The 23,223-nt window shown below is 45.9% G+C and overlaps 1 protein-coding gene and 1 long non-coding RNA gene across 2 annotated transcripts in view; one reads left to right on the forward strand and one right to left on the reverse strand.

Annotated features, from left to right (window-relative positions):
- Positions 1-23,223, forward strand: part of LOC310677773 — a 207,748-nt gene that overhangs the window by 24,934 nt on the left and 159,591 nt on the right. The window lies entirely within an intron of this gene.
- Positions 88-23,040, reverse strand: TTLL12 (tubulin tyrosine ligase like 12). The gene is made up of 14 exons (XM_083440790.1): positions 22,630-23,040; positions 16,212-16,387; positions 14,764-14,962; positions 13,945-14,104; positions 13,187-13,320; positions 10,187-10,263; positions 6,782-6,898; positions 6,482-6,676; positions 4,717-4,828; positions 3,267-3,418; positions 3,082-3,163; positions 1,961-2,029; positions 1,331-1,469; positions 88-772 (listed from the first exon to the last, which is right to left on the reverse strand). Exons 1-14 carry the CDS (start codon positions 22,747-22,749, stop codon positions 621-623), a joined length of 1,884 nt encoding a protein of 627 aa, XP_083296916.1. The 5' UTR covers positions 22,750-23,040; the 3' UTR covers positions 88-620.

The raw sequence follows: 23,223 nt of genomic DNA on the forward strand, positions 1-23,223 counted from the left end.
AAAACAAGGAAGCTGAAGTGACTTCTCAAAGACCTGACACACCAAGAAACAAAAATTACAGATGCTCTTGTGTTATTTCAAAGGCAGTTTCTGGTATTTGTGGGGACATAGTTTATTGAAATTCTGCAGGCATAGGAGCCAGCTATGGCTTTCAAATAATTTGCTTCATATTCATTTGTAAAACAAAGCCTTTTAAGATGCGGGAGCACAATGGTCTTAAGAAAAACAATGGCCTCAGTATATCTGCAGCAAGTTATAAAAACACAAAGGACATAGGGAAAAGCGTACGGATACTTCTTTGTAACCAACAAAATATACCAACTACTGAGAAAAAAATAATAAATTGATACTGCACTTCTGTGAGCATCAGACTGCAATAAAAATATACACTTTGTGAAAGTGAACTAGCGATAAAGTAACTGAGACAGGCAAGAAAGTAAAAAAAGGGGTTTTTTAAGGCAACCCAGACAACTGCTTACAAGCACATTATATGCATGTTCCACCTGATTGAGTAGATTTCTGTCTTGATTGCCAGTACAGGAAAGATTCTTGCATAAGCAGCTCATAGAACTGAAATTATAAGCATCTCACTGTGAAGCGCAAAATAGCCAGGACAAGCCCTAGACAATGGCAGTCACATGGCAATCCTTGGCTTCGTCCAGGAAGAGGGTGCTGAAGACATCGTTGAAGAAAGTCGGGTGATACCTGCAGGCTCTGTCGCAGTCAGGGTTAAAATTCACCTCCAGAATCTGAGGCTGCATAAACCGTTTGCCTAGAAGACAGACAGAGATCACGTAGTTTTATTGAGATACGCATGTTAAAACATGAAGAGGCTTCCCCAACATGGAACACACCTGCTCACCCTTAGCACTTGCATAGCACCTTGGACAGCTCTCAGAGGACCCTAATGAGGAGCCCTCCTGCTAGAGGAAGAGGAGGAAGCCCAAAGGGAACTTCTCCAGGTGGCAGGATGGTGGGTGGTTGCCCAGAGAGGAGGGCCAGGCAGAGAAGGAAAGCTTCCCACCTGCTGCACACCCCAATTTATTCACTTGCACTCCAGGAGACCCTTTCAGCTGGCAGCGAAGAACTTTTTCAGTATGCACCCCTTTACACACAAAGTTTGAAGACTCGCTGCTCTGAAACGCAGCAGTATCTTTCCATTTATAAGTGAAAAGGCCTTTGTCCAAAAAGCGACCCCTTTAAAGGCAATCCCACCAAAGCTATAATGGCCACTAATAAAAGCAATTAAATCTCTTTTCTGGTTTCCCAAATTTCAGAAGAGCCCTAAAAATATGCAGGACGAAAAGGACAAGACAGAAGAAGAAATTACCGTTGCTGGATGTATCCCACTTAAGCATCAGGTCAATGGCATAAACGGCTCGTGAGGATGGATAATCACAGATGCCAAACGGCGCAGGCTTTGCACAAGCAGCTTGGAACAGTTCAGCAAATGCCTTGAAAATATCGTCCTGGCAACAACAAAAAGTCACATTTACAATAAATGCAGGTGTAAGAGCAAACAAACTTTAAGGTTATTTCCCGAGGTAATTTGACTGGAGATGGCGGGGAATGAAACCCAGACCCGTTTCACACAAAGCATTAGGCTCTCGGACTCTCCTTCCTTTTGCTCAACTCAAACACTTGTCAAATAATAACAGAAGCATTTGAAAAGGAGACAGTGATGGAGTCTAAGCGACCTTACTGATGACTATTCCTGCCAAATTAGCTCTAGACACAGGATGCAACCATGTGAAATCTTGAACCACTACTGAAGCCATAGGGGGGAAATAATCTCAGTACGTATAATTAGAACCACTGTGGCCCATTTTATGGAGTAATAACCTTTGCATGAGAGACATAATCATGATAATAAAGTAATCTATGGCAGAAAAATGAAGCTCTGGTAATTTTTTACCACTGGGAGAAAAAAAATTAAATTACTGAATCACAGGTGCCTTACTTGCACAGATTTCCAAGAATACTCAGGATACTGTTTCTCAAAGAGAGGGATAAATTCATCATAGTGGATCTGCAAATGAAGAGACCATTTGGTTAGCAATGTATTCTTTTAAGCATGATCACGAAACTTCACCTCTGTCCTCCTTACAACACCTCTACAGGTCAGGGTCCAGTTCTTGCAATTTTACGTCCATATTTGAAGGCTGCTTTCTCTCCCACACCCCATTCTGAATACTCTTGCCACAAGAGCCAATAAAACTTAAGTCTCCAAGGGAAACTGTCAGCCTCAGAAGGCAGAGGGTGAACTCCAGAGATGGGGAACCTGCACTCCAACAATATAGGCGCAACGCCCATCACTCTTGTCAACTGGGCTGATGGGATTTGGAAATCCCTTCCCTGGAAATATGGAGGCTCACATAAGGCTCCATTAAATAGGTGAAAAGCAAGGCTGGTGATTGCATGAAGAAGGGCGAAGTGATTTGCCTCAGGTGCCAGATCCGCCCTGTCATTGTGCCACTTCCGGCCTCGCCATGGCTTCACCTGAGCCCTCGCCGCTGCCTCGTGGGTGCAGTTGCAGTGGCTGGATATTGCATTTATAATCCTGTGTTTGCTCCAGGCAGCCTATGGGAGTTTCCAGGTGCCCCAAATAATTCATATGTGTTTAGTTACCTTTGGTAAGGTTGTTGCAGAAGGTGGCTTCAGATTTATCATTACAGTCATACCTTGGTTGTTGAACGGAATCCATTCCGGAAGTCCGTTTGACTTCCGAAAACACTCAAAAACCAAGGTGCAGCTTCCGATTGGCTGCAGGTGCTTCCTGCACGGAATCAGAAGCTGCATCGGATGTTCAGCTTCCAAAGAACATTCGCAAACTGGAACACTCACTTCCGGGGTTACAGCTTTCAGGAGCCAAAACAGATGAGTACCAAAGCGTTCTGGATCCAAGGTACGACTGTAATTTGTTGTTTATTACAATTCTATCCCACCCTTAATTCCCCAAGAAGCCCAGGGTGTCAAACAAGCATGCAGCAAAGCCAAGCCACTGGGCTAAAGGGAGTCAGGGGCTGGTGGGCCACAGCCCAACCCATCACACCATCTGTGCCACCTGTATAATTTACTCACCTGTTTTAACGAGACTCCAGAAGCATAGTTCATGACTGTAAAATGCTTCTCATAATCATCCAAGTCATCAAGTGAAAATGCTCTGAAAAGGAAAAATGGATGAAATACAACATTCATTCTTCATAAAATTCAGCAATGCCACAAGTCCAACCCTTCTCAATGTGTGGTAGAAGCTGCCTTCTTACCTATTTGAGAACCGTAGCCAAAACACATCATAAACATAAAGTCGGAGTGGCTTAACTGATCGCAACAACACAATGTAACGGATGTCAAATTTAACTAATCCCACATCTTCAAGAAAGAACAACACTGGGTTCTCAATGTACTTGGATACCACCTGAAGACAGAAGAATAAGAAACCCAGGTCAGACAATTTCAACTTTGTACCTCTCCTTCTGGCCAATGTTGGGCCCTCAAAGCAGCTTACAATTACAAGTTGTGTAAAAAACTGCAACACGATTAAGAATAATTGTGAGATCAACCACTAAAAGCAAAGTGAAGGTGCTGCACACACAACAGTGAGAGTATCCAATCTCCTCACCCCACAATGAACCTGCCAAATGCAGACCTGCCTCTTTTCAGGCATAGATGGCTTATAAATAAAAAAGGAAAGGTGCTTTCCTTTATTCAGTTTTGTTTTCCTTTAAGCTGTTGTTCTGCTTTTTATCAAAGCAAGCAAAGCATCTGGAAACCAAGCCTTATGAGGAGCGGTTGAGGGAAATGAGTATGTTTAGCCTAGAAGAGAGGAGACTAAGATGAGATACAATAGCCATCTTCAAATATCCAAAGGGATGTCAAAGGGAAGATGGAGAAAGCTTGCTTTCTCCTGCTCTGGAGGGTAGGACTCGAACCAATGGCTTCAAGTTACAAGAAAGGAGATTCCGACTAAAGAGCAGGAAGAACTTTCTGACAGCAAGAGCTGTTCAACAGTGGAACAGTCTCCCTGGGGAGGTGGTGGACTCTCCTTCCTTGGAGGTTTTCAAGCAGAGGTTGGGTGGCCACCTCCCATGGATTCTTCTTCAGCTGCGATTTCTGCATTGTAGGGGGTGGCGTTGTATGGTCCTGGGGGCCCTTCCAACTCTACAATTCTACGATTCTATGCTAGACTTTCATGTAGTTTTGACTCAAGAGTGATTTTCTGCACTGCACTTAAAAAGAACTTACGATTCTAAAGAACAAACTGAACATATCACCAAGTATCACCAGAAATTATGAAAACAATTTGATGTAAGATTACCTGGTTGCCTTGGGCTGCAAAAGGGTACTTAGATACTAGAGTTGAAAAAGGTGTGCATTTAATGCTGTAAACTTAATAACCAGTCTAGGAAGAAGGAGCAATACACTTCTTGATGTTTATACCTAAGTGGTATTTTACTTCTCAGCAAAACAGTGTGGTAGCTAAGGCATTAGGTCGCAATTATCCAATGTTTATTACCGTCAAAAATGTACAGACACGTGGGCTGAAAACACTTCAAATGCTGTAATGCAATGACCATTGCTAAACATCTGTATGCAAGTTTAACATGAACAACGGAGATCACGTCACAGCAGAGACACCGAGAACCTTTTTAAATGTAAAAGCAAAACGACAGTGAGATGCTCCAGCGAATAAGAAGCCACCTGTTTTGCTCTGACCTTAGGGATGCTCTCTCTCTGCCTGATGATGTTGTTAAGACTCTTTGTGATGTGGGTGTCCAGGCTCCTGGCCAAGTTCCACGGTTTGCATATCCAGTGGTTGTCCTCTTCCCTAGAGTGGGCCCAAGGAAGGAAGGAAAGAGTGTTTGTCCATTGCCTGTTTGAATGCAAACATCCCCAGGCACGAATGCTCTACCCTGGGCTGCACAACCAAGACAAATGCATGTTCTGCTTAGTCCTCCACATTTCCTCTTTGATCAAGAGATGCCCAACGGAAGAGGCGCAAAGTACATATGGATGAAAGATGCCCAACAGAAATGGGTTCATCAAGCTATGCAACAGGCATAGCAGGTGGGCTGTGTGGACCACAAGTTAGGCAGCCCTCGTTACACCCAATGCTTATATTATATTGGTTTAAATTGAGACTTATCATCTGATAGTCTCATTGGTTTAAATTGAGACTATCATCTGAGACTATCATCTATCATCTGAAAGGGACGCGGGTGGCGCTGTGGGTAAAAGCCTCAGCGCCTAGGGCTTGCCGATCGAAAGGTCGGCGGTTCGAATCCCCGCGGCGGGGTGCGCTCCCGTTGCTCGGTCCCAGCGCCTGCCAACCTAGCAGTTCGAAAGCACCTCCGGGTGCAAGTAGATAAATAGGGACCACTTACTGGCGGGAAGGTAAACGGCGTTTCCGTGTGTGGCTCTGGCTCGCCAGAGCAGCGATGTCACGCTGGCCACGTGACCCGGAAGTGTCTCCGGACAGCGCTGGCCCCCGGCCTCTTGAGATGGGCTCACAACCCTAGAGTCTGTCAAGACTGGCCCGTATGGGCAGGGGTACCTTTACCTTTACCTTTTTATCATCTCATTTAATTCTCCCTGTGCTAGGTGAATTGGAGCACAGAAATAAATAAAATAACAGTGCTGTTCAACTTCTTAATGTTGGTCCACAGACAGCTTTCCGGGTCATGTGGTCAGCATGACTAAACCACTTCTGGCGCACGGAGGACCATGACAAGCGCCAGAGTGCACAGAAACACCCTTTACCTTCCCACCACAGCAGTACCTACTCGCACTGGTTTGCTTTTGAACTGCTAGGTCGGCAGAAGCTGAGACAGAGCAACGGGAGCTCACGCTGTTGCATAGATTCAAACTGCCAACCTTCTGATCAGCAAGCCAAGAGGCTCAGTGATTTAGACCACAGCGCCACCTACTCCTCTTGCTTTTTACTATACATCATACAGAGAATGTGAGGCCATTAAAGTAAGTGACTATAAAAACAAAACTGATCAAATCAATTAGAAGTTTTCAGCCACCACCCTTTTAACAAACAAGCTGAACTGAGATACATCTACACATTGCCAAACTTTATGTGTTTCTCAGGTTAGGGTTTTTTGTTTTGTTTTTAGAGATACCGAAGTAGTATTAATCACAATGCAAACATAAAGGCTACCACTCATGGTTAGGAGAAGGCAGCCACCTTTCCATTACAGGACACTCCTCTACTCTAAGAGCCAGCAATTAAAAGTTGTTCTCCCTAATTAAAACTGGCCCTCTCAAGTAACTAAGTACTAAAAGTTTTCGTTCAGGAGTACGAAGGGAAGGTCACTTTTCCCTTTCTGGTGCCACATTACTTTGAGGGTGGATCTGCATGCCAGCAACAGATGAGGCCAGAGCCACTATTGCACTTTATCTTGGCACATAAAATTAGGGATACTGACTACAGATGCAAATTGTTATTTCTGTGCAAGCAGCGAGCTGGAGTCACCTGCTTTCGCGCTGCTTAAAGTAACTGATGAACTGTGGTAATTCTGTACGAAGATTAAAGGTGCGGGGCAGCCATTTTGGCCCTTCTGAGCCCCCAATGCGCCTCGAGATGGATGCCAGACAATCCTTCACGGTCAAGAGGTTCTCGCAAGGAAACTGATTCAGCATCACATGAGGCCTTTCCTCACTCAGTTTCCTACAAGACAAGGAATGCATTTAAAAACAGAGAGCTGCACAGCCGAATATACGCATATTGAACAGGTAAGAAAAATTGTTACTTGCAGGGAAATAGCTGTGTAACCTGAAATCTTTGAAGTGAGAGAAGTTGTAGAGGATGTCAGCTTCTTGCTCAGAGTCCGTAAATTCAAAACGGGGGTGAGTCAGATTCTGAAGGACCTGTTGGAGGTCTGTGTAAACTCTGGTTAAAAAAAAAAAGGGGGGGGGAGGAAGAAAATATATGAAAGAAGCTCTCAGGAGGGAGGCATATGGAGACTCTAATAAATAGCGTTGTTGAAGTTCCTGAGAATTATTGCGTTGGCACTAGGGAAAGGGCCACACTTGTGAGACTTTTCAGCCCCCACAGATCCTGCAAGCCAAGCCAGGTACCCCTTCTTGTATTTTCTAGACAATTATAGAAACGTATTTATTGACACATTTATATGCCAACCTTTATCATTATGAGAATCAAATATACCACACTATCAATTTAAAACAGCAATAAAAAATCACCAGTATCCATACATATACATACATACATACATACATACATACCGTATTTTCTGTCCCATAGGACGCTCCGTCCCATAGGACGCACCTCCTTTTTTTGGGGGTGGGGATCAGTGGGATGGCGGCACTGCGCCTCCCCGCTGTCCCCCGAGCTTGTGGGGCTGGCCAATGTTTGCCCGGCGCAAGGGGCACTCTGCTTCAGGGCGCCGCACGCGCCGGGCGGCAGGCTGCGGACACCTGGGTAAAGCACGGGGCGTCCTCCGGAGGGCACCCTGTGCTCTGTGCTGCAGGCTGCTGCCCGCAAGCCTTGCGCACCCGGGGGGATCTCTCCCCGGGCGCACAAGGCTTGCGGACACCTGCGCGAAGCACGGGACGTCCTCCGGAGGGCGCCCCGTGCTCCACACTGCAGGCTGCCGCCCGCAAGCCATGCGCGCGCGGGGGGATCGCCCCCTGGGCGCGCAAGGATTGCGGACACCTGCACGAAGCACAGGGCGTCCTCCGGAGGGCGCCCCGTGCTCCGCGCTGCAGGCTGCCGCCCGCAAGCCTTGCGCTCCCGGGGGGAGATCCCCCGGGTGCGCAAGGCTTGCCGACACCTGCATGAAGCAAGGGGCGCCCTCCGGAGGGCGCCCTGTGCTCCGCGCTGCAGGCTGTTGCCTGCAAGCCTTGCGCCCCCGGGGGAACTCCCCCCGGGTGTGCAAGGCTTGCGGATAGCTTCCTGGAGCCTGGAGAGCGAGAGGTGTCGGTGCGCACTGACGCCTCTCGCTCTCCAGGCTTCAGCGAAAGCCTGCATTCGCCCCATAGGACGCACACACATTTCCCCTTCATTTTTGGAGGGGGAAAAGTGCGTCCTATAGGGCGAAAAATACGGTACATACATACACAAACATGATTTCAAAATTCACCATTACCCTACCTGGATGCAAAACCCACAGTATGGGGTAGAGACTAACCAAAATGTCACAAAAGAGCGAGCAAGCTTTTGTTTTCCCCAGAACTCTTTATCAGGCAAGATGTTAAACCAATTTTAAAAAGTTGGGGCATAATATGTGCTGGGATAATATGAAAGCAACAACACCTGCCAGTTGTACCTAGGTAATACCGTTCAAAAAAATTCTTATCCAAAAGGTAGCTGCTTATTTAAATAAACCTAAAAGTCACTTTTGGAATCGCCGAGTTTGGAACCAAGAATTGAGGCCCCAGTAAGATATAAGTACCACCTTCATCGAATAGCAGAAATATGTTACTGGAAATCTAACATGAGATCACATTGCTCACAATATCACATCATCAAAACAAGGAAAGTTCACTAGATTTTCTACTTGCTCTTAGCCAAAACAGTAAACTAGTGTGCCTGTCATGTTAAGCAATAGGTAAAGGTAAAGGTACCCCTGCCCATACGGGCCAGTCTTGCCAGACTCTAGGGTTGTGCGCTCATCTCACTCTAGAGGCCAGGAGCCAGCACTGTCCGCAGACACTTCTGGGTCACGTGGCCAGCGTGACATCGCTGTTCTGGCGAGCCAGCGCAGCACACGGAACGCCGTTTACCTTCCCACTGATAAGCGGTCCCTATTTATCTACTTGCACCCGGGAGTGCTTTCGAACTGCTAGGTTGGCAGGCGCTGGGACCGAACAACGGGAGCGCACCCCGCCGCGGGGATTCGAACCGCCGACCATGCGATCGGCAAGTCCTAGGTGCTGAGGTTTTACCCACAGCGCCACCCGCGTCCCTATGTTAAGCAATAGTTTGTTTTAAACATGACTTCACCATGAATGTGTTGTCTCCCAAGTGTTCCTTATAGCACAATAAGAAACCACGGCCTGTTTCTGTTTCCCCTCTTGGGGTTTGTTACATACAAACAAACAAACTTAACTTTGGACCATATGACAAACCACAGGGGTGGGGGAAGCTGCCCAAGGCCCTGGGAAGGCTGTTCACAAATGTACGGGGGGGGGGGGTTTGGTTTTGTTGTTTTGGTTTAATTATTTACTTGTGTTTTATCTTGCATTTTATTCTGTGAAGCACCCAGGGATCCTTTGATGAAGGGTGGTATATAAATAAAATAACATAAAATAACATAAAATAACATAAAATGCCATTGTTGAAAATAAATTATGACTTAGTGCAATGTGCAAACAGGTCTCTAGTCTATGTAGAAGAATACAGTCATGCCTCTATAAAAATCTTTCCATTAAACCCTAAAAACCTGTACTCAGTCTTTGAAAAACACACATGCATATAGGCAAACACACTTTTCCCCTCAAAATGTACAAGAATGCCTGTGTGATGGAGAGAAGAGAGAGATGGATTTGCATTAACTCAATCTAGCACATACCACTTAACAGCTGTGGATAGGGAATACAGATTTCCAAACAGAGTGAAGGAAAAAGACCTTCTGGCATGCTACAAGAGCGGCTTGCTAGGCCACTATCCAAACATACTATATTTCTACTTAGAAGCAAACACCCATAGTTGTGTATTCAAAAAACCTGCTCTCTCATTGTTGCTGTTTTTTCAGTTAACTAGGAAGCAAAACACTGGCAACCCTCCTGCAGAACAAACACACCGAACTCTGCAGGCTTAGTAATGTTTTCCTTTCTCCGCAATGACTCATCTTCTCCCTTGTTTTTACTGCAAGAATTAAAATGGTTCTCTTGCTAGTACAGTATTCCTTACTGATATAGCAGCCTCTCTTTAAAATGCATTAGCTTCTTGTTATTATTCTCCCCAGGGTTGGGCATGAAGATTCACATTAACAACCTATGATCTCTACAATTTTACACAAACTCATCCACTACAATTATTTGAAAGCAACATTATTCCTCTCTTTTCTGCATCACATTGAACCTCTCCTATATAGGGAGCAGAATCCAGGGCTAAATGTCACAGTATACAATAAATGGAGCTAATTCTCCACTGCTGGAAAAATCACCCACAGAAGTCATACGTTTATTGCAAAACACACCATTTGGAAATACGTACTTAAAGATTTTATTCTTGTCATGGACAGGAAGCTTTATTGGAATAGGAAGTGTCTCCTTGTTCTCACTTAAGATGGCCTGAAACAGAAAACACCATGAGTGTTATGAAGATAATTTATACTGTAGAACACACAACAGTTTCAATCGTGGTGAGGACAACTTGCAGGCTGATTCTCACATATATGTGTTGACTCAGAAGGTAAGTCCTACTGTAATGCAGCAAAGCGCAGAAATCAGAAAACTCAATTAAAGATCAATTTTGACATAACACCTCAGTTAAATTCCTTGTTCATCTAGTTCTGCTCTCATTCAATTCACCCTCTTCCAACTCTATCAAGCTGTACAAAAACCTGTCAGACAGATTTTGCTTGGATTATTTAGCAGTTTGGTGCTGGAGGAGACTCTTGAGAGTCCCTTGAATGTAAGGAGATCAAACCTATCCATTCTTAAGGAAATCAGCCCTGAGTGCTCACTGGAAGGACAGATCCTGAAGCTGAGGCTCCAATACTTTGGCCACCTCATGAGAAGAAAAGACTCCCTGGTAAAGACCCTGATGTTGGGAAAGATGGAGGGCACAAGGAGAAGGGGACGACAGAGGACGAGATGGTTGGACAGTGTTCTCAATGCTACCAACATGAGTTTGACCAAACTGCGGGAGGCAGTGGAAGACAGGAGTGCATGGCGTGCTCTGGTCCAGGGGGTCACGAAGAGTCGGACATGACTAAACAACAATAATAAGTGCAGTAATTTGCACTTCATGAAGCCCTTCAAGAAAGTTATTTTCATCACTATTTAAAAAAAAATGTTTGGGAACTCTGAGGAGTTTCTTATTTGACACATATAGCTAGCTAAATCACAGAAAGATGAAATAGGCCAGAAATGGACAATGAATTTCTTTGAACAACCTGCTGTCAACATTCACACCAGAAACAAGTTCCTTGTCGTTACTGCTTTAATTTTTGTACTGAAATACTTACCTGGGAATCACTTTTGTAACCTGAGTTTTACTGTCCCCCCCCCCCACGTTCTTCCTAGTATTGTATTTTTTTTATAATAAGTCTAGGTACCCTCTATGGCAGGAATACTGGGGTGGTGAACCTGCAGCCCTCCAGATGTTGCTGAACATCTGTCATCCCCGACTTTTAATTGTGTTTGCAGCTGATGGAAGTTGGAGCTCAACCACTTGGGGGGGGGGCGGGGGCTACAGTTGCCTCACTCCAGTCCTAGGGAGAAAGGACATCAGCATTTTGTGATTTAAATGCTGAGTATTAAATAACAATTAATCAATAACAACTTCAGAACCCTTCTGGGATTGGTCCAAGTAGGGAAACCACACATTTAAATGCTTTCTCATGTAAATGTCTCCCTGCACATGGATAACTAGCAGAATAAAGAATGAATACTAAACCAGACATTCTCTCAGACCTGCACTCGTTTTCAATGAGCACCGAGGATGTTGTGTGTGGAGTCAACACACAAATGCAGTGGCGTAGCGTGGGTTGTCAGCACCCGGGGCAAGGCAAGTAATTTGCGCCATGCCCCCCCCCCCCCGCTGCACTGTCCCTCCCCCAGATAGTCCCTCGCTCTCTCTCCGCACCGCACCGCACGCCTGGCACCCTCCCCTCCACAGTGGGCGGCGACCCGGCGGCTCGGATCGGATTCGCACAGCCAGCACTGCAGTGAGAGAGAGTGAGTGAGCCAGGTAGGGGCAGAGAGCTGCGAGTGCGAGCGCGCCCCCCCCCCCAGATGTTGCGCCCGGTGCGGCCGGCCCCCCCTGCACCACCCACGCTACGCCACTGCACAAATGCAATCCTACACCAGCCGTCTGAAGTATATCATCCCAGCAGTTATTTCCCCCAAGTGTTTTTCTGAACCTATAAAGCTGTTACACCTCATGCAGCTATAATGCTAGCGGTCTCCGAACAATGGTTGGGAGAGTGAGAGTTCTGCAAACCCTCTCCCTTCTGTAGTTTGCACTGAGTATGGCGCAACAATGTACACAACTGGATTGGCACCAGTGGAGATGCAATTTATTTATTATCCCTTTATTAAATTTACCACCCACCTTCTTTCTTTTAAAAGAGACAAGAAGGCAAACACCTCTGTAATTAAAAACACACACACTAAAAATAAAATAAATAAAATAAAATAAAATAAAATAAAAACACAGTATTAAAAGGGATCTAAAAACAACACAGGGCAATAAAATATCTAAAACAAATTTAAGAACAGATGCAAACAAACCGCACGTCTGCATAATGCTATGTCATATAAGTCCGTGAAGAAGGGGACGTGTGAGCCCCCCACCTCTTAACTTGTCAGTTTGCATTTCTTAGTACAGAAAGCATTGATCTGATGTGTAGAGACCTTTCCTGTTCTGATTAGTTCAAGAGGGTTATATAGAAGGTTTCTTCTCTTTGTGAAAGAAAGTTTTCTTTCTATGTGAAAGAAACAGGAAGGAGGTTTCTGTTTGGGTTATTTCTGCTGGGAAGCTGAGTACAGCTGGTTTAAGCTGGCTTTGTTATCCTTTCTGTCAAGGTCATGCTGACTATAATCGTCAGGCCAGGAGGAACCTGGGTCTCTCTCTCTTTGGTCTTGTGTTCTGTTTTTTGTATGCTAGTGTTAAGGTTTAGTCTTGTTATAAGTTTGTAAGTTTTATTGTAAGTGCTGCAACTGGATTTCTTATATTCTGGATTTGTGACCATTATGCTCATTTGGCTTCAGTAGCAAGTAAAAGCTCTGATGGATGAAGTGCAATTGCCTCTGGTCTATTTTTCTGAATCTCTGCTACGTGTTTAAGTTTTTTCCTGCTCCCCCCTTCATGGCCGATATAACTATGGTCAGGAGATTGGCCTTAGTCCCCAGTATTTTAATTTTACTTCTGGTGAGTAGTAATGGAGCCTATGTGTATAACAGATAAGTGCAGAAATAGTTGATACCGATAGCAAGTTACAGTAGTTATCTGTAACAAACCAATCCGGTTAAAGATAAAAAATTGTACCTGGTAGTGATCATCTGATGGCTCTGCAGTAAAAGAGTCGATCTCCAAAACATCATTGGGTAGCCATGGCAACAGCCGACACCTCCTGATTAAGCGATCAGTTTCGCCATAGGCAAAGTCACGGGTCACTTCCTCTGTAAGAAAATGAAAAGTTGTAGGTATTTTTTGTACATGTGTTATCAACTCAAGTGTCGTCAATATGAATATGCAATAGCTATGCATAAATGGAGATTAGTAAAAATTGCAGAAAATTTCCATACATTTAAAACAAACAAAAAATCACAACACAACCTCGACTACTAATTCACCCGTCCTCTGAAACAGTCACTGGGCTTGATTTGGCTTGCAAGACTGCTTTCCCCAAGTCATGGCCACCTGCTGAAATCATCAACTGATCAATACTGATAGGAAACTCTGCTGGTATCAACTACACTAGGGAATTCCCAATCAGCAGGTCCCTTCCAAAAGGGAGCCTACGAGTCCCATTTTTGGCAGGCATCTTCTTCCGTAACCCAGCTTGAAGTTCCTTTGAAGTTGGGTCACCTGAAGTCATGGCAATGTTACGAAACTGAGAGTTGGGTAGCTGCACCAATAAGTGGTCCATGGGGAAGCTCAGGGTTCGGCACAGTCGCCGGATCCTTTTCAACACCCTCTGCTCTTAAAAAACAACAACGCGGAAGCGTCTTGCACGGAAGTCTTATAGGCAAAGAGGATACTGACTTACCCAGAGAGCACACCTAGTGCACAGGTACACTTACCTCCGGTCTCAAGGTCCCTTAAGGGCCAGAGAACCGTATAAGCAATTTGTTGCCGCATGTAAAATAAGGGGGCTGTTGCAAAAGTGGGCTCATCTGAATGCTGGATTCGGGATCCAAATTCATCCATAATGTACCATACAGGGACCTTCTCCTCTGCAGTCTGCACAAGAAGAACAAACTCAGTCATGTGTTATAAAAATGACTGTAGCATCTGACTTCGGGGGGTGTTTCTGCAGGACTGCTGCTTGACTCCTTGGCAGTTACGCTATGGAGTCTCACAGGCTCTGGTGTCGCCCCATGTTATTTATATCTGCAGTGGTGCCCCGCAAGACGAAATTAATTCGTTCTGCGAGTTTTTTTCGTTCTACGAGTTTTTTCGTCTTGCGAAGCACCAATGTGTATTGACGGTTTCCCATAGGAGTGCATTGGCGGTTTTTAAAAAAAAGGCGCAAGACGTTTCGTCTTGTGAAGCAAGCCCATAGGGAAATCCGTCTTGCGAAGCAACTCAGAAAAAGGAAAACTCTTTCGTCTTGCAAGTTTTTCGTCTTCCGAGGCATTCGTCTTGCGAGACACCACTGTACATGAAAGGCTGAGTGAGGTTGTTCAGAAGTTTGGGGGTGGGGTGTCTTCAATAAGCAGATGATACCCAACTAGTTCTCCATTTCAACAAATTAAGCAGAAGCAGAAAGTGCTAAATCTGTGCCTGTGATGTCAAGTATCATTCATTTGCACCCAGGAAATGCTTTTAAAAGCTTCACGATCTCTGAATTTTATAGCTAGACCCCAGTGTGAGTTTCAGCTTTCCTACTACGGCCATACCCCATGTGACAGCTGATAGGTCTGGTTGTATTTCCACATTTCCTCCAAGACCTGAGTGACGGCTCTCTCATCCGGCACTTCTCCATGGAAGTCTATTCCCATCAGGTTGGCCATTCTGTGAAGCAGACCAGGGACCTGCAGAAGCTGCTGGCGGGCATGTTCAACGCGGTACGTCCAGGCATGGTCAATGAGAAAAATGCTTTGAAGGCAAGACAGGCCAGGTTAAGAGCAAAACACAGAACACAGGTACATATGATGGTGCAGGCAGTTCATGATGATGACTACAGACAAGACATTCTAAAACTCTGCCCTAATAACAGTCCAAATTAAAACTGCTGACGCCATGGTCACCTCTCACTGCAACTACTGCCACCTACCCCCCTCCCATTCCACCTTGCCATCTTGATGCCATCGGCACTCTCCTGCCAAAACTATTCCTCTCTCTTGCAGCTTTGGCCATGCAACATTTATCCATAACTCTCCTGTCTGCTGCCGGATCCTGACAGGCATCTTATATTTACCTTCAAAACCCTCCATGGCCTCTTGTATCCCAATATAGCCTTATCTGTGCCCTTTTGCTTCCCAAAAACAACCTCTCTCCTTTCTCCTACATATGCTTGGAACTGCCTTCCAGAATACCCGAAGGCACCTCTTTTTCTTCCATCAAATCTCTCCTCAAAACCGACCTTCTCCGTAGATCCTTCAGAACCATCCCAGAATCCCCCATATTGTAACTAAGTCCAAGCACACGTAACTAAATAACTGCACCTGTGCGCCTTCTGTTGCCTCTTCTTGCTCTGCTGTCTTGCTTGTTTTGCTCCAAGGATTGCATATATCAGGCATAGGCAAACTCGGCCCTCCAGATGTTTTTGGCCTACAACTCTCACGTTCCCTAGCTAGCAGGACCAGTGGCCAGGGATGATGGGAGTTGTAGTCCCAAAACATCTGGAGGGTCAAGTTTGCCTATGCCTGGCATACAGTGGTGCCCCGCAAGACAAATGCCTTGCAAGACGGAAAACCCGCTAGACGAAAGGGTTTTCCGTTTTTCAATGCGCTTCGCAGGACGAATTTCTCTATGGGCTTGCTTTGCAAGACGAAAATGTCTTGCGATTCTTGCGATTTTTTTCCGCTCCCCACCCCCTTTTTCTAAGGCACTAAGCTGCTAATAGCCTTTTAGCAGCTAATCCGCTAATCCCTTAAACCTTTAATAGCCACTAATAGCCGCTAAACCGCTAATAGCGCTAATCCGCTAATGGGCTTGCTTCGCAAGACGAAAAAACCGGTAGATGAAGAGACTCGCGGAACGGATTCTTTTCGTCTTGCGAGGCACCACTGTATATTGTAAGCCCTTCAGGGCAGGGACCTATCTTCCCATACTTTGTAAAGCTCATGAGCATAAGGGCACCCTGCAACACAACATTCAGGTCGGCTTCAGAATAATGACTCACCTGTTAGAGTTTGCCGCCTGAAGTCCCATTTCGTTTGTCACTATCACTTTGTAGCAGAGTTCATTTCCAGGATTTGAATTCTTTTTCAGTTCTCCCTCAAGTTCTTCATCGCCGTCATCTTCCTCTTCCACCTCCTCCACTTGCATTATCCCAAAATACTCTCCAGCATCAAACACCTGAAATTGAAAACAAGGATGAAGGGGCAAAGCCTTAAACTAGACCCAACGGACTGAGAATGGTATTTTAAAAAAGCGCTTTGAAAGTTAAGCATCAGTTAGGAGTTCACCACTATATAAGTCCAGTGAACGACATAGTACAGTGAGTTTAAGTCTGTAAGCGGAGAGAAACCTGTATTTGGGAATGTATTTCGCTACCCCATAGTAAGGATGGTCAGTATCCTTATCTGTACATTGCAGGTGGTGCTGAGAAAATAATGGCTCCAGAGTTCAGGGTTCAGAGATTTATTCATTATTGTTCTTTGGGGCTAAATACAGTGGTGCCTTGCAAGACGAAATTAATCCGTTCCGCGAGTCTCTTCGTCTAGCGGTTTTTTCGTCTTGCGAAGCAACCCTATTAGCGGATTAGCGCTATTAGCGGTTTAGCGGCTATTAAAGGCTTAAGGGATTAGCGGATTAGCTGCTAAAAGGCTATTAGCAGCTTAGCGCCTTAGAAAAAGGGGTGGGGAGCGGAAAAAACCCTCAAGAATCGCAAGACATTTTCGTCTTGTGAAGCAAGCCCATAGAGAAATTTGTCCTGCGAAGCACCTCTGAAAACGGAAAACCCTTTCGTCTAGCGGGTTTTCCGTCTTGCGAGGCATTCGTCTTGCGGGGCACCACTGTACTTGTTCCTTTCAAGCATATTTAACTTAGGCCTCTTCTTTTTTTTTTTTAAGAGCTGCTTTGGGAGGTGAGGATTTAGAGTAGAGAATTAGGGGAAGCAAGAGGGACTTAAACCTGCTCTTTTTTGTCCTTTCTCTGCTCCAAATCATCCCAAGTCTCCTCCCTTCTCAACATTCAAAACGTTCTGCTGGAGCCTTGGTAAAGGTGGAGAAGCAACTGCCAGGTAAATGGCAAGAAACCTTTCCCTCCCACTTCCTTCGTCCAAAAGTGGCTTTTTGGGGCTTAGAGAATGGTTTCGGCCATTTACATGCAACTTGCATGCTCCTTATTTAATATACCACACCAACACTGAATACACAAGGGCTTGTCTTAGATATTAGTGAGGCAGCACAGGGATCATGGTTAGCACCTAGAACTTGTCACAAATCTCTGAAAACATTGTATTTTAAAATAATACTAATTTTGTTCACACCTCAACAGCAGGAAGTTTCAGCCGTGTTATTCAATATTTATTATCTCTGCCATTTAATTCACTCTCCAATGGCTAGGAAGCGATCTCATCCACAATGGCAGGAGAATATCACTTTTAACTCCACTAGGAGATGAAAAACATACATGCAGGAGACACGAAAACACATTCATTTGTGCCACCTTCCCATCAGCCTTGAATTCACTTACAGCTCTCGGGTTACAAATCAAGTGTCAACCTGCAGAGCGACTTAGTAATCCACCATAAAAGAGGAAGCCAAGCAATAAAACCAAAGTGCTGGCATGTAACAGAAAACTAAGAAAATAACCTGATTACTCAGAAGGGCTGCAGCGATCTGTGGATTGGTCAATTAACTGGGCAGCATTTTTTTTAAAAAAGTTAAAATGTGTTTTATTACAAAAAACTATGGCCAGCAGTCACATTAGAATGACCTTTCTCAAGGATTCACCGATTATAGCTGGCCTTAGCAGAAAACCTGGTCACTTGGTTCCTGGTGGTAGCTCAAGAAGTGGGATTGTGTCCCTGACATTGCACCATGCTTCCAATATGGCAAAGTACTCTTCTTGCTTTTCAGAACTACCATTTTAATCATATGAAACTAACCCTCATGCAAACAGTCCTACTGTTCAGATATATACACTTAATGGGAAGGTCAAAAATGATTCTCAGCAGTTTAAAGGGGATGCGCTATTCTCAAACCAGCTGCCAACCCCAGAAGCAACTTACTATTGCTGAATTGTTTAGAAAGAGTTGGCATTGGATTGCAAAAGCATTTTTTAAAAACAAATTGCAATGGCAAAAACATGCCAAAGACCAGAAAATAAGGATACATGTGCAGTGACATCCACATTTTTTGTTTTGCATCTTTATTTGAAAAGTTTCCCTTGGCTGACTGCAAGTGTGTGCCCCCTCCTGAATTTTTAAAAGGAAGTTAAATCCACCACAGAGCAGTGGTTTTCAAACTGTGTCCCGTGTTCCCTAGAAGCTATTTGGGTATTTTTCAGTGAAAAGATCAGGAGAACCTTGGCTGCCAGAGTATATCCAGTGTCGTCACCCGGATTCCTCGCCTAGGATCTTATGATTATTATCATTATGTTTTATTATTATTATTTTATTACTTCTGCCAAGTTTTAAGAACTGAGATTATTAATTTACCTAGGGTTTTAATAGGTCACAAGATTTTATGGTAACTATATTTGTAATGTATTTTTGTTGGTGTTTGTTCTTTGATGCTATGGCCTGTCGGCTACGCAAATAAAGTCTACTACTACTTGGCTGCCCCTATCTGAAAATCATATTGTCCTTTATTTCCAATTCCCAGATACACTGTAAAGCTGCGGAAGCATTCTATCAGAAGCATTCTGGACCAATGTCTAACTGGCATGCCCAGTGCCCCATGTAAACTGAATGCTCAACTCAAACATTCCCACCAAAAATCATCTGCAACACTGAGCAGTTCCTTAAACTTGTCTAGGTAGAAATGTTGAAAACAAAACACAATTGTCTTGAGTCTTGCACTCTGGAGGAAGTTTTCCTTTCACTGTATTTGGAGAGGCAGAAGGTAAATTCTGTTGGACACGGAGCAATTTAGAAAGCAAGCTAGGCCACTGCAGAACCATGAAAGAGTCAAACTGCTCTTCTGAAGTCATCGCAGTAAGATAGAAATGTCCACAGGTTATAAACGAAGTGAAAAACATTAACTCATGGAGCAGAAAAAAATCACTGCTCAGATTTGCTTTTACAAGTACAGACAAAAAGGTATTTATATAAGCTATGCATAGCAATGACACACACTGGGATAAAGCAGGAAAAAACTGAATGGGGAATAAGAGAAAGCAAGAAAAGTAAGTTGAGAACCTAAGCCTACAACAAAGGCTTCACTGGGGGCGGTACATGAACTGGGTGGGGCAGGTTATCCTCACATTTCATGTATTATTATTCATTCATGTGTGAATTGCCTTCCACATATATATCCCAAGGTGATTAACAAACATGCCCTTAAAAACAACTAAAATACAGTACTTGTTAAAACAGTACAAGAACAACCAAGTATAGCTTGAAAACAAAAGCAGAATCCATGGGTTGTACCCAGAACAGAATTTCCTATGCCCTCTCAGATCTGTTATGAGGCTTCAACCACCCCAAGCATTTTTTTTTGGGGGGGGGGCAGTCCTGTTGCACAGGGAGAAGTCCTTGCACAAACTGGGACAACTAGTAGATATAACTTTATACTTTCTTCTTCTGCTGCTGCTGCTGCAGCTAAAGGGACAACACAGCCAACATGGACTATATTGGCCACCCCTATACAAACTTCGGGACGCGGGTGGAGCTGTGGGTAAAACCTCAGCTCCTAGGACTTGCCGATCGCATGGTCGGCGGTTCGAATCCCCGTGGTGGGGTGAGCTCCCGTCTTCGGTCTCAGCTCCTGCCCACCTAGCAGTTCGAAAGCACCCTTAAGTGCAAGTAGATAAATAGGTACCGCTTTATAGCAGGAAGAGAAACGGTGTTCCGTGTGCTGCTCTGGTGCTGGTTCGCCAGAGCAGCTTCATCACGCTGGCCATGTGACCCGGAAGTGTCTGCGGACAGCGCTGGCTCCTGGCCTCTAGAGTGAGATGAGCGCACAACCCTAGAGTCTGTCAAGACTGGCCCGTACGGGCAGGGGTACCTTTACCTTTATACAAACTTCATGATCTCTTTATATAAAATGGATCTTAAAAGAACTCAGACTAATAAATTCATTCCAGTCTCAGTGACAGAGAAGCAATAGCCCACAGTCAATTCAGACGTCACGTCAAACCACAATCAGCAGAAGCCACAGCTTTCTAAATTGCTTCATTCCAATTCATGCTTTAGCCATGTAGCTCTAGGGCGGCAAGCCATTGTTGACCCTCAGGCAAGTGGGTACGCGATGGCAGCCTAATCTACCTTAACCATGGTTGATGGCAGGGATTGTCAGCTTAACAGCCATGGTCACCTACACACTCACAGTGGCCTTTCCTGGTGCCCTGCTTGCTGAAATTTGGCAAGAAAGATGCATCTATTCTACTGTAGCCAATAGCACAGGTTGCAGTGTGTGCTTTGTGGAGGGGGCTGTGACAGTTTCTCCAGCTTGCAAATGTGCCCACAGGTCCCCAAAGGCTGGCAATCCCTGGCTGGTTGCACATCTTAACTGAGACAACGCCAAAATGCTGGATGTTTAGGATTACACTTACCGCTTGATTTCAAAACACGGTAGTGTTTGAAAGAATTGTTAACTGTGAAAGTAGAGAGTCAAACAAGTTTTCTGCAGATGGGGTTTAAAATTCTTTGTCACGTCTGCTCTTGGACTAGTTTATTTCTCATTCTCCCTCCGATTTCACATGTTTTGCACAAGCACAATTGCTTTGTACTTCCAAACAGAGCTGCTGAACATCACTATATTTTTATCATAATTACCTAAAACCTTTACACTGCGGTTAAAAAACATGGACATCACTTGTCCATAAACAAAGGTATCAAGTTTCTATTCCACTGCCAACATGATTCCTAACTGGAATTAATGCCTCCTCTTTGTTCCTTTCATCAGTTCCGTCAAAGAGACATACATCTAAACGCAGTATTTCGAACCAGGGAACAAAATTAAGCCACCTCCACAAAGAAAAACACAAGCCACTTTCAAAACAGTCTCCCCGCCCCCCCCCCCGCCCAAGTTAATTACCAATAACCGCTCAAAAAACTTGGTAGGGAATCTCACCCCTTCATCAAACTCACTTTCAACTCTCAGTCTGCTTTTGAAAGCCAGAAAGGGGAAGATCAAACAAGCCTTCGATTCTAAAACCAATCACCAAGAAAGCAACACAACAACACTCACCTAAGACCCTATTGAATTCAATGGGTCTTACAACTAGGGGGGCACGGTTAGCATTTCAGCCCAAAGCATCCTCCCTTAAAGGTAAAGGGACCCCTGACCATTAGGTCCAGTTGTGGCCGACTTTGGGGTTGCAGCGCTCATCTCGCTTTATTGGCCAAGGGAGGCGGCGTACAGCTTCCAGGTCATGTGGCCAGCATGACTAAGCCGCTTCTGGCAAACCAGAGCAGTGCATGGAAACGCTGTTTACCTTCCCGCTGGAGCGGTATCTATTTATCTACTTGTACTTTGACGTGCTTTTGAATTGCTAGGTTGGCAGGAGTTGGGACCGAAGAATGGGAGCTCACCCCATTGCGGGGATTCGAACCGCCAACCTTCTGATTGGCAAGTCCTAGGCTCTGTGGTTTAACCCACAGCGCCACCTGCGTCCCCATTCTCCCTTAGAAGTAACCAATTTCAAATCAATTATGCTTGCTCCCAAAATCTGGCTTAGTCGTTCACCGTGATCCTTTAGGCTGAAGCAGGCGCAAGTGAGAGAAACAGGTCCTCCTCAAATTACTCCCAGCCAAGCAACTCCCCTATGAAGAAAGGTTGCAGGATTCAGTGCCAGATTTAGGGTGGTGCAGTTGGTTTCCCTCTGTATTTATGCAGGTACAGTACCTACTGAGAAAACCCATAAAAGGAAACTCTACCAAGAGGAATTAAATTATTGTGAAAATAAAATTAAAAAATTGGGGGGGGGGAGTGGCCAGATTTTGTCCTTGCTGAGGGTGCCATATTACCAAAATCTGGCTGTGCGCCGTTTGGGACTTTATAGTTACAGAAAAAGTGAGGAAGAGGCTCCAGGATAGAAGTTCACAAAACCACGCACGGCGTGGGAAGAGAGGATGGAAACATCGTTTTCCTCCCTGTCTCGGGGACGTGCAATGGAGCAGCATTCCCCAGGACACGGCGAGGCTCACGGGGGCGGCGTGGAAGGACTGCCCGGGGCGCGGAGCCGCTCGGGCCCGGCCTGCCCTTTGGATGCCGGAAAGCGCAGGCGGGAGAGAGGGGCCTCGAGGGCTCAGCTCCTGCGCGCCGCTTGGCCGCAAGAGGCGCCTGCCAGAGCAGGGTGCCGCGGGCCCGATCCAGCAGCCGGGCTGCTCCTCTCCCGGCCTCCGCCCCAGGAGGACACCCCAGGCTGCGCCAAAGCCTTGCCCGCCGCCCACCCGCCTCCCTTCCCGGCGCGCGCGCGCTGCCCACCTCGCCCTCCAGTTTGCGCCACAGGCTCTGCCAGTAGCGGGGCGGCACCGCCGAGGCGCGCAGCGCCGGCCCGTGCAGGGACACGAACGCCTTGTAGTCGTCGGCGCAGTCGCCCTCCATGCTGCTGCTACTGCCGCCGCGGCGTCTCCGTCTCCTCCTCCTCCGGGCGCAGCCCTTCCTTCCGCCAGGCCGGCTGGGCGGGCGGGCGCGCGGCTCTTAAAGGGCCCCGGCGGCGGCGGAAGCGGCTTCCTTGGGCTGCGCGCCAGCAAAGGACGCGGGCGAAAGCCGAAGGGCAGCAACGGGGCGCGCTTCTTCCGCGGGTCCCCCCGGCGAGCCCGAAAAGCAGTCCTGTCTGGGCGCCGCCAAGAGAATGGCAGCGTCGGAAGAGACCCGCCTCCCGTCGCCTGACTCACCTGCAGCCCAGTCCGGGCATCGCTCCCAAGACCCAGCGAAGTGATGCGCAGAAGCCCAACAGCCAATTGGCATGGTCGGCCAATTGGTGCCAAAGAAGGATAGAACTTTTTTTATGTATGCAACAACAGCCAGTGGCGTAGCGTGGGTTGTCAGCACCCGGGGCAAGGCAAGTAATTTGCG

This window comes from Podarcis tiliguerta (genome assembly GCF_965153285.1).
Source record: "Podarcis tiliguerta genome assembly, chromosome: 5".
Classification (NCBI taxonomy): domain Eukaryota; kingdom Metazoa; phylum Chordata; class Lepidosauria; order Squamata; family Lacertidae; genus Podarcis; species Podarcis tiliguerta.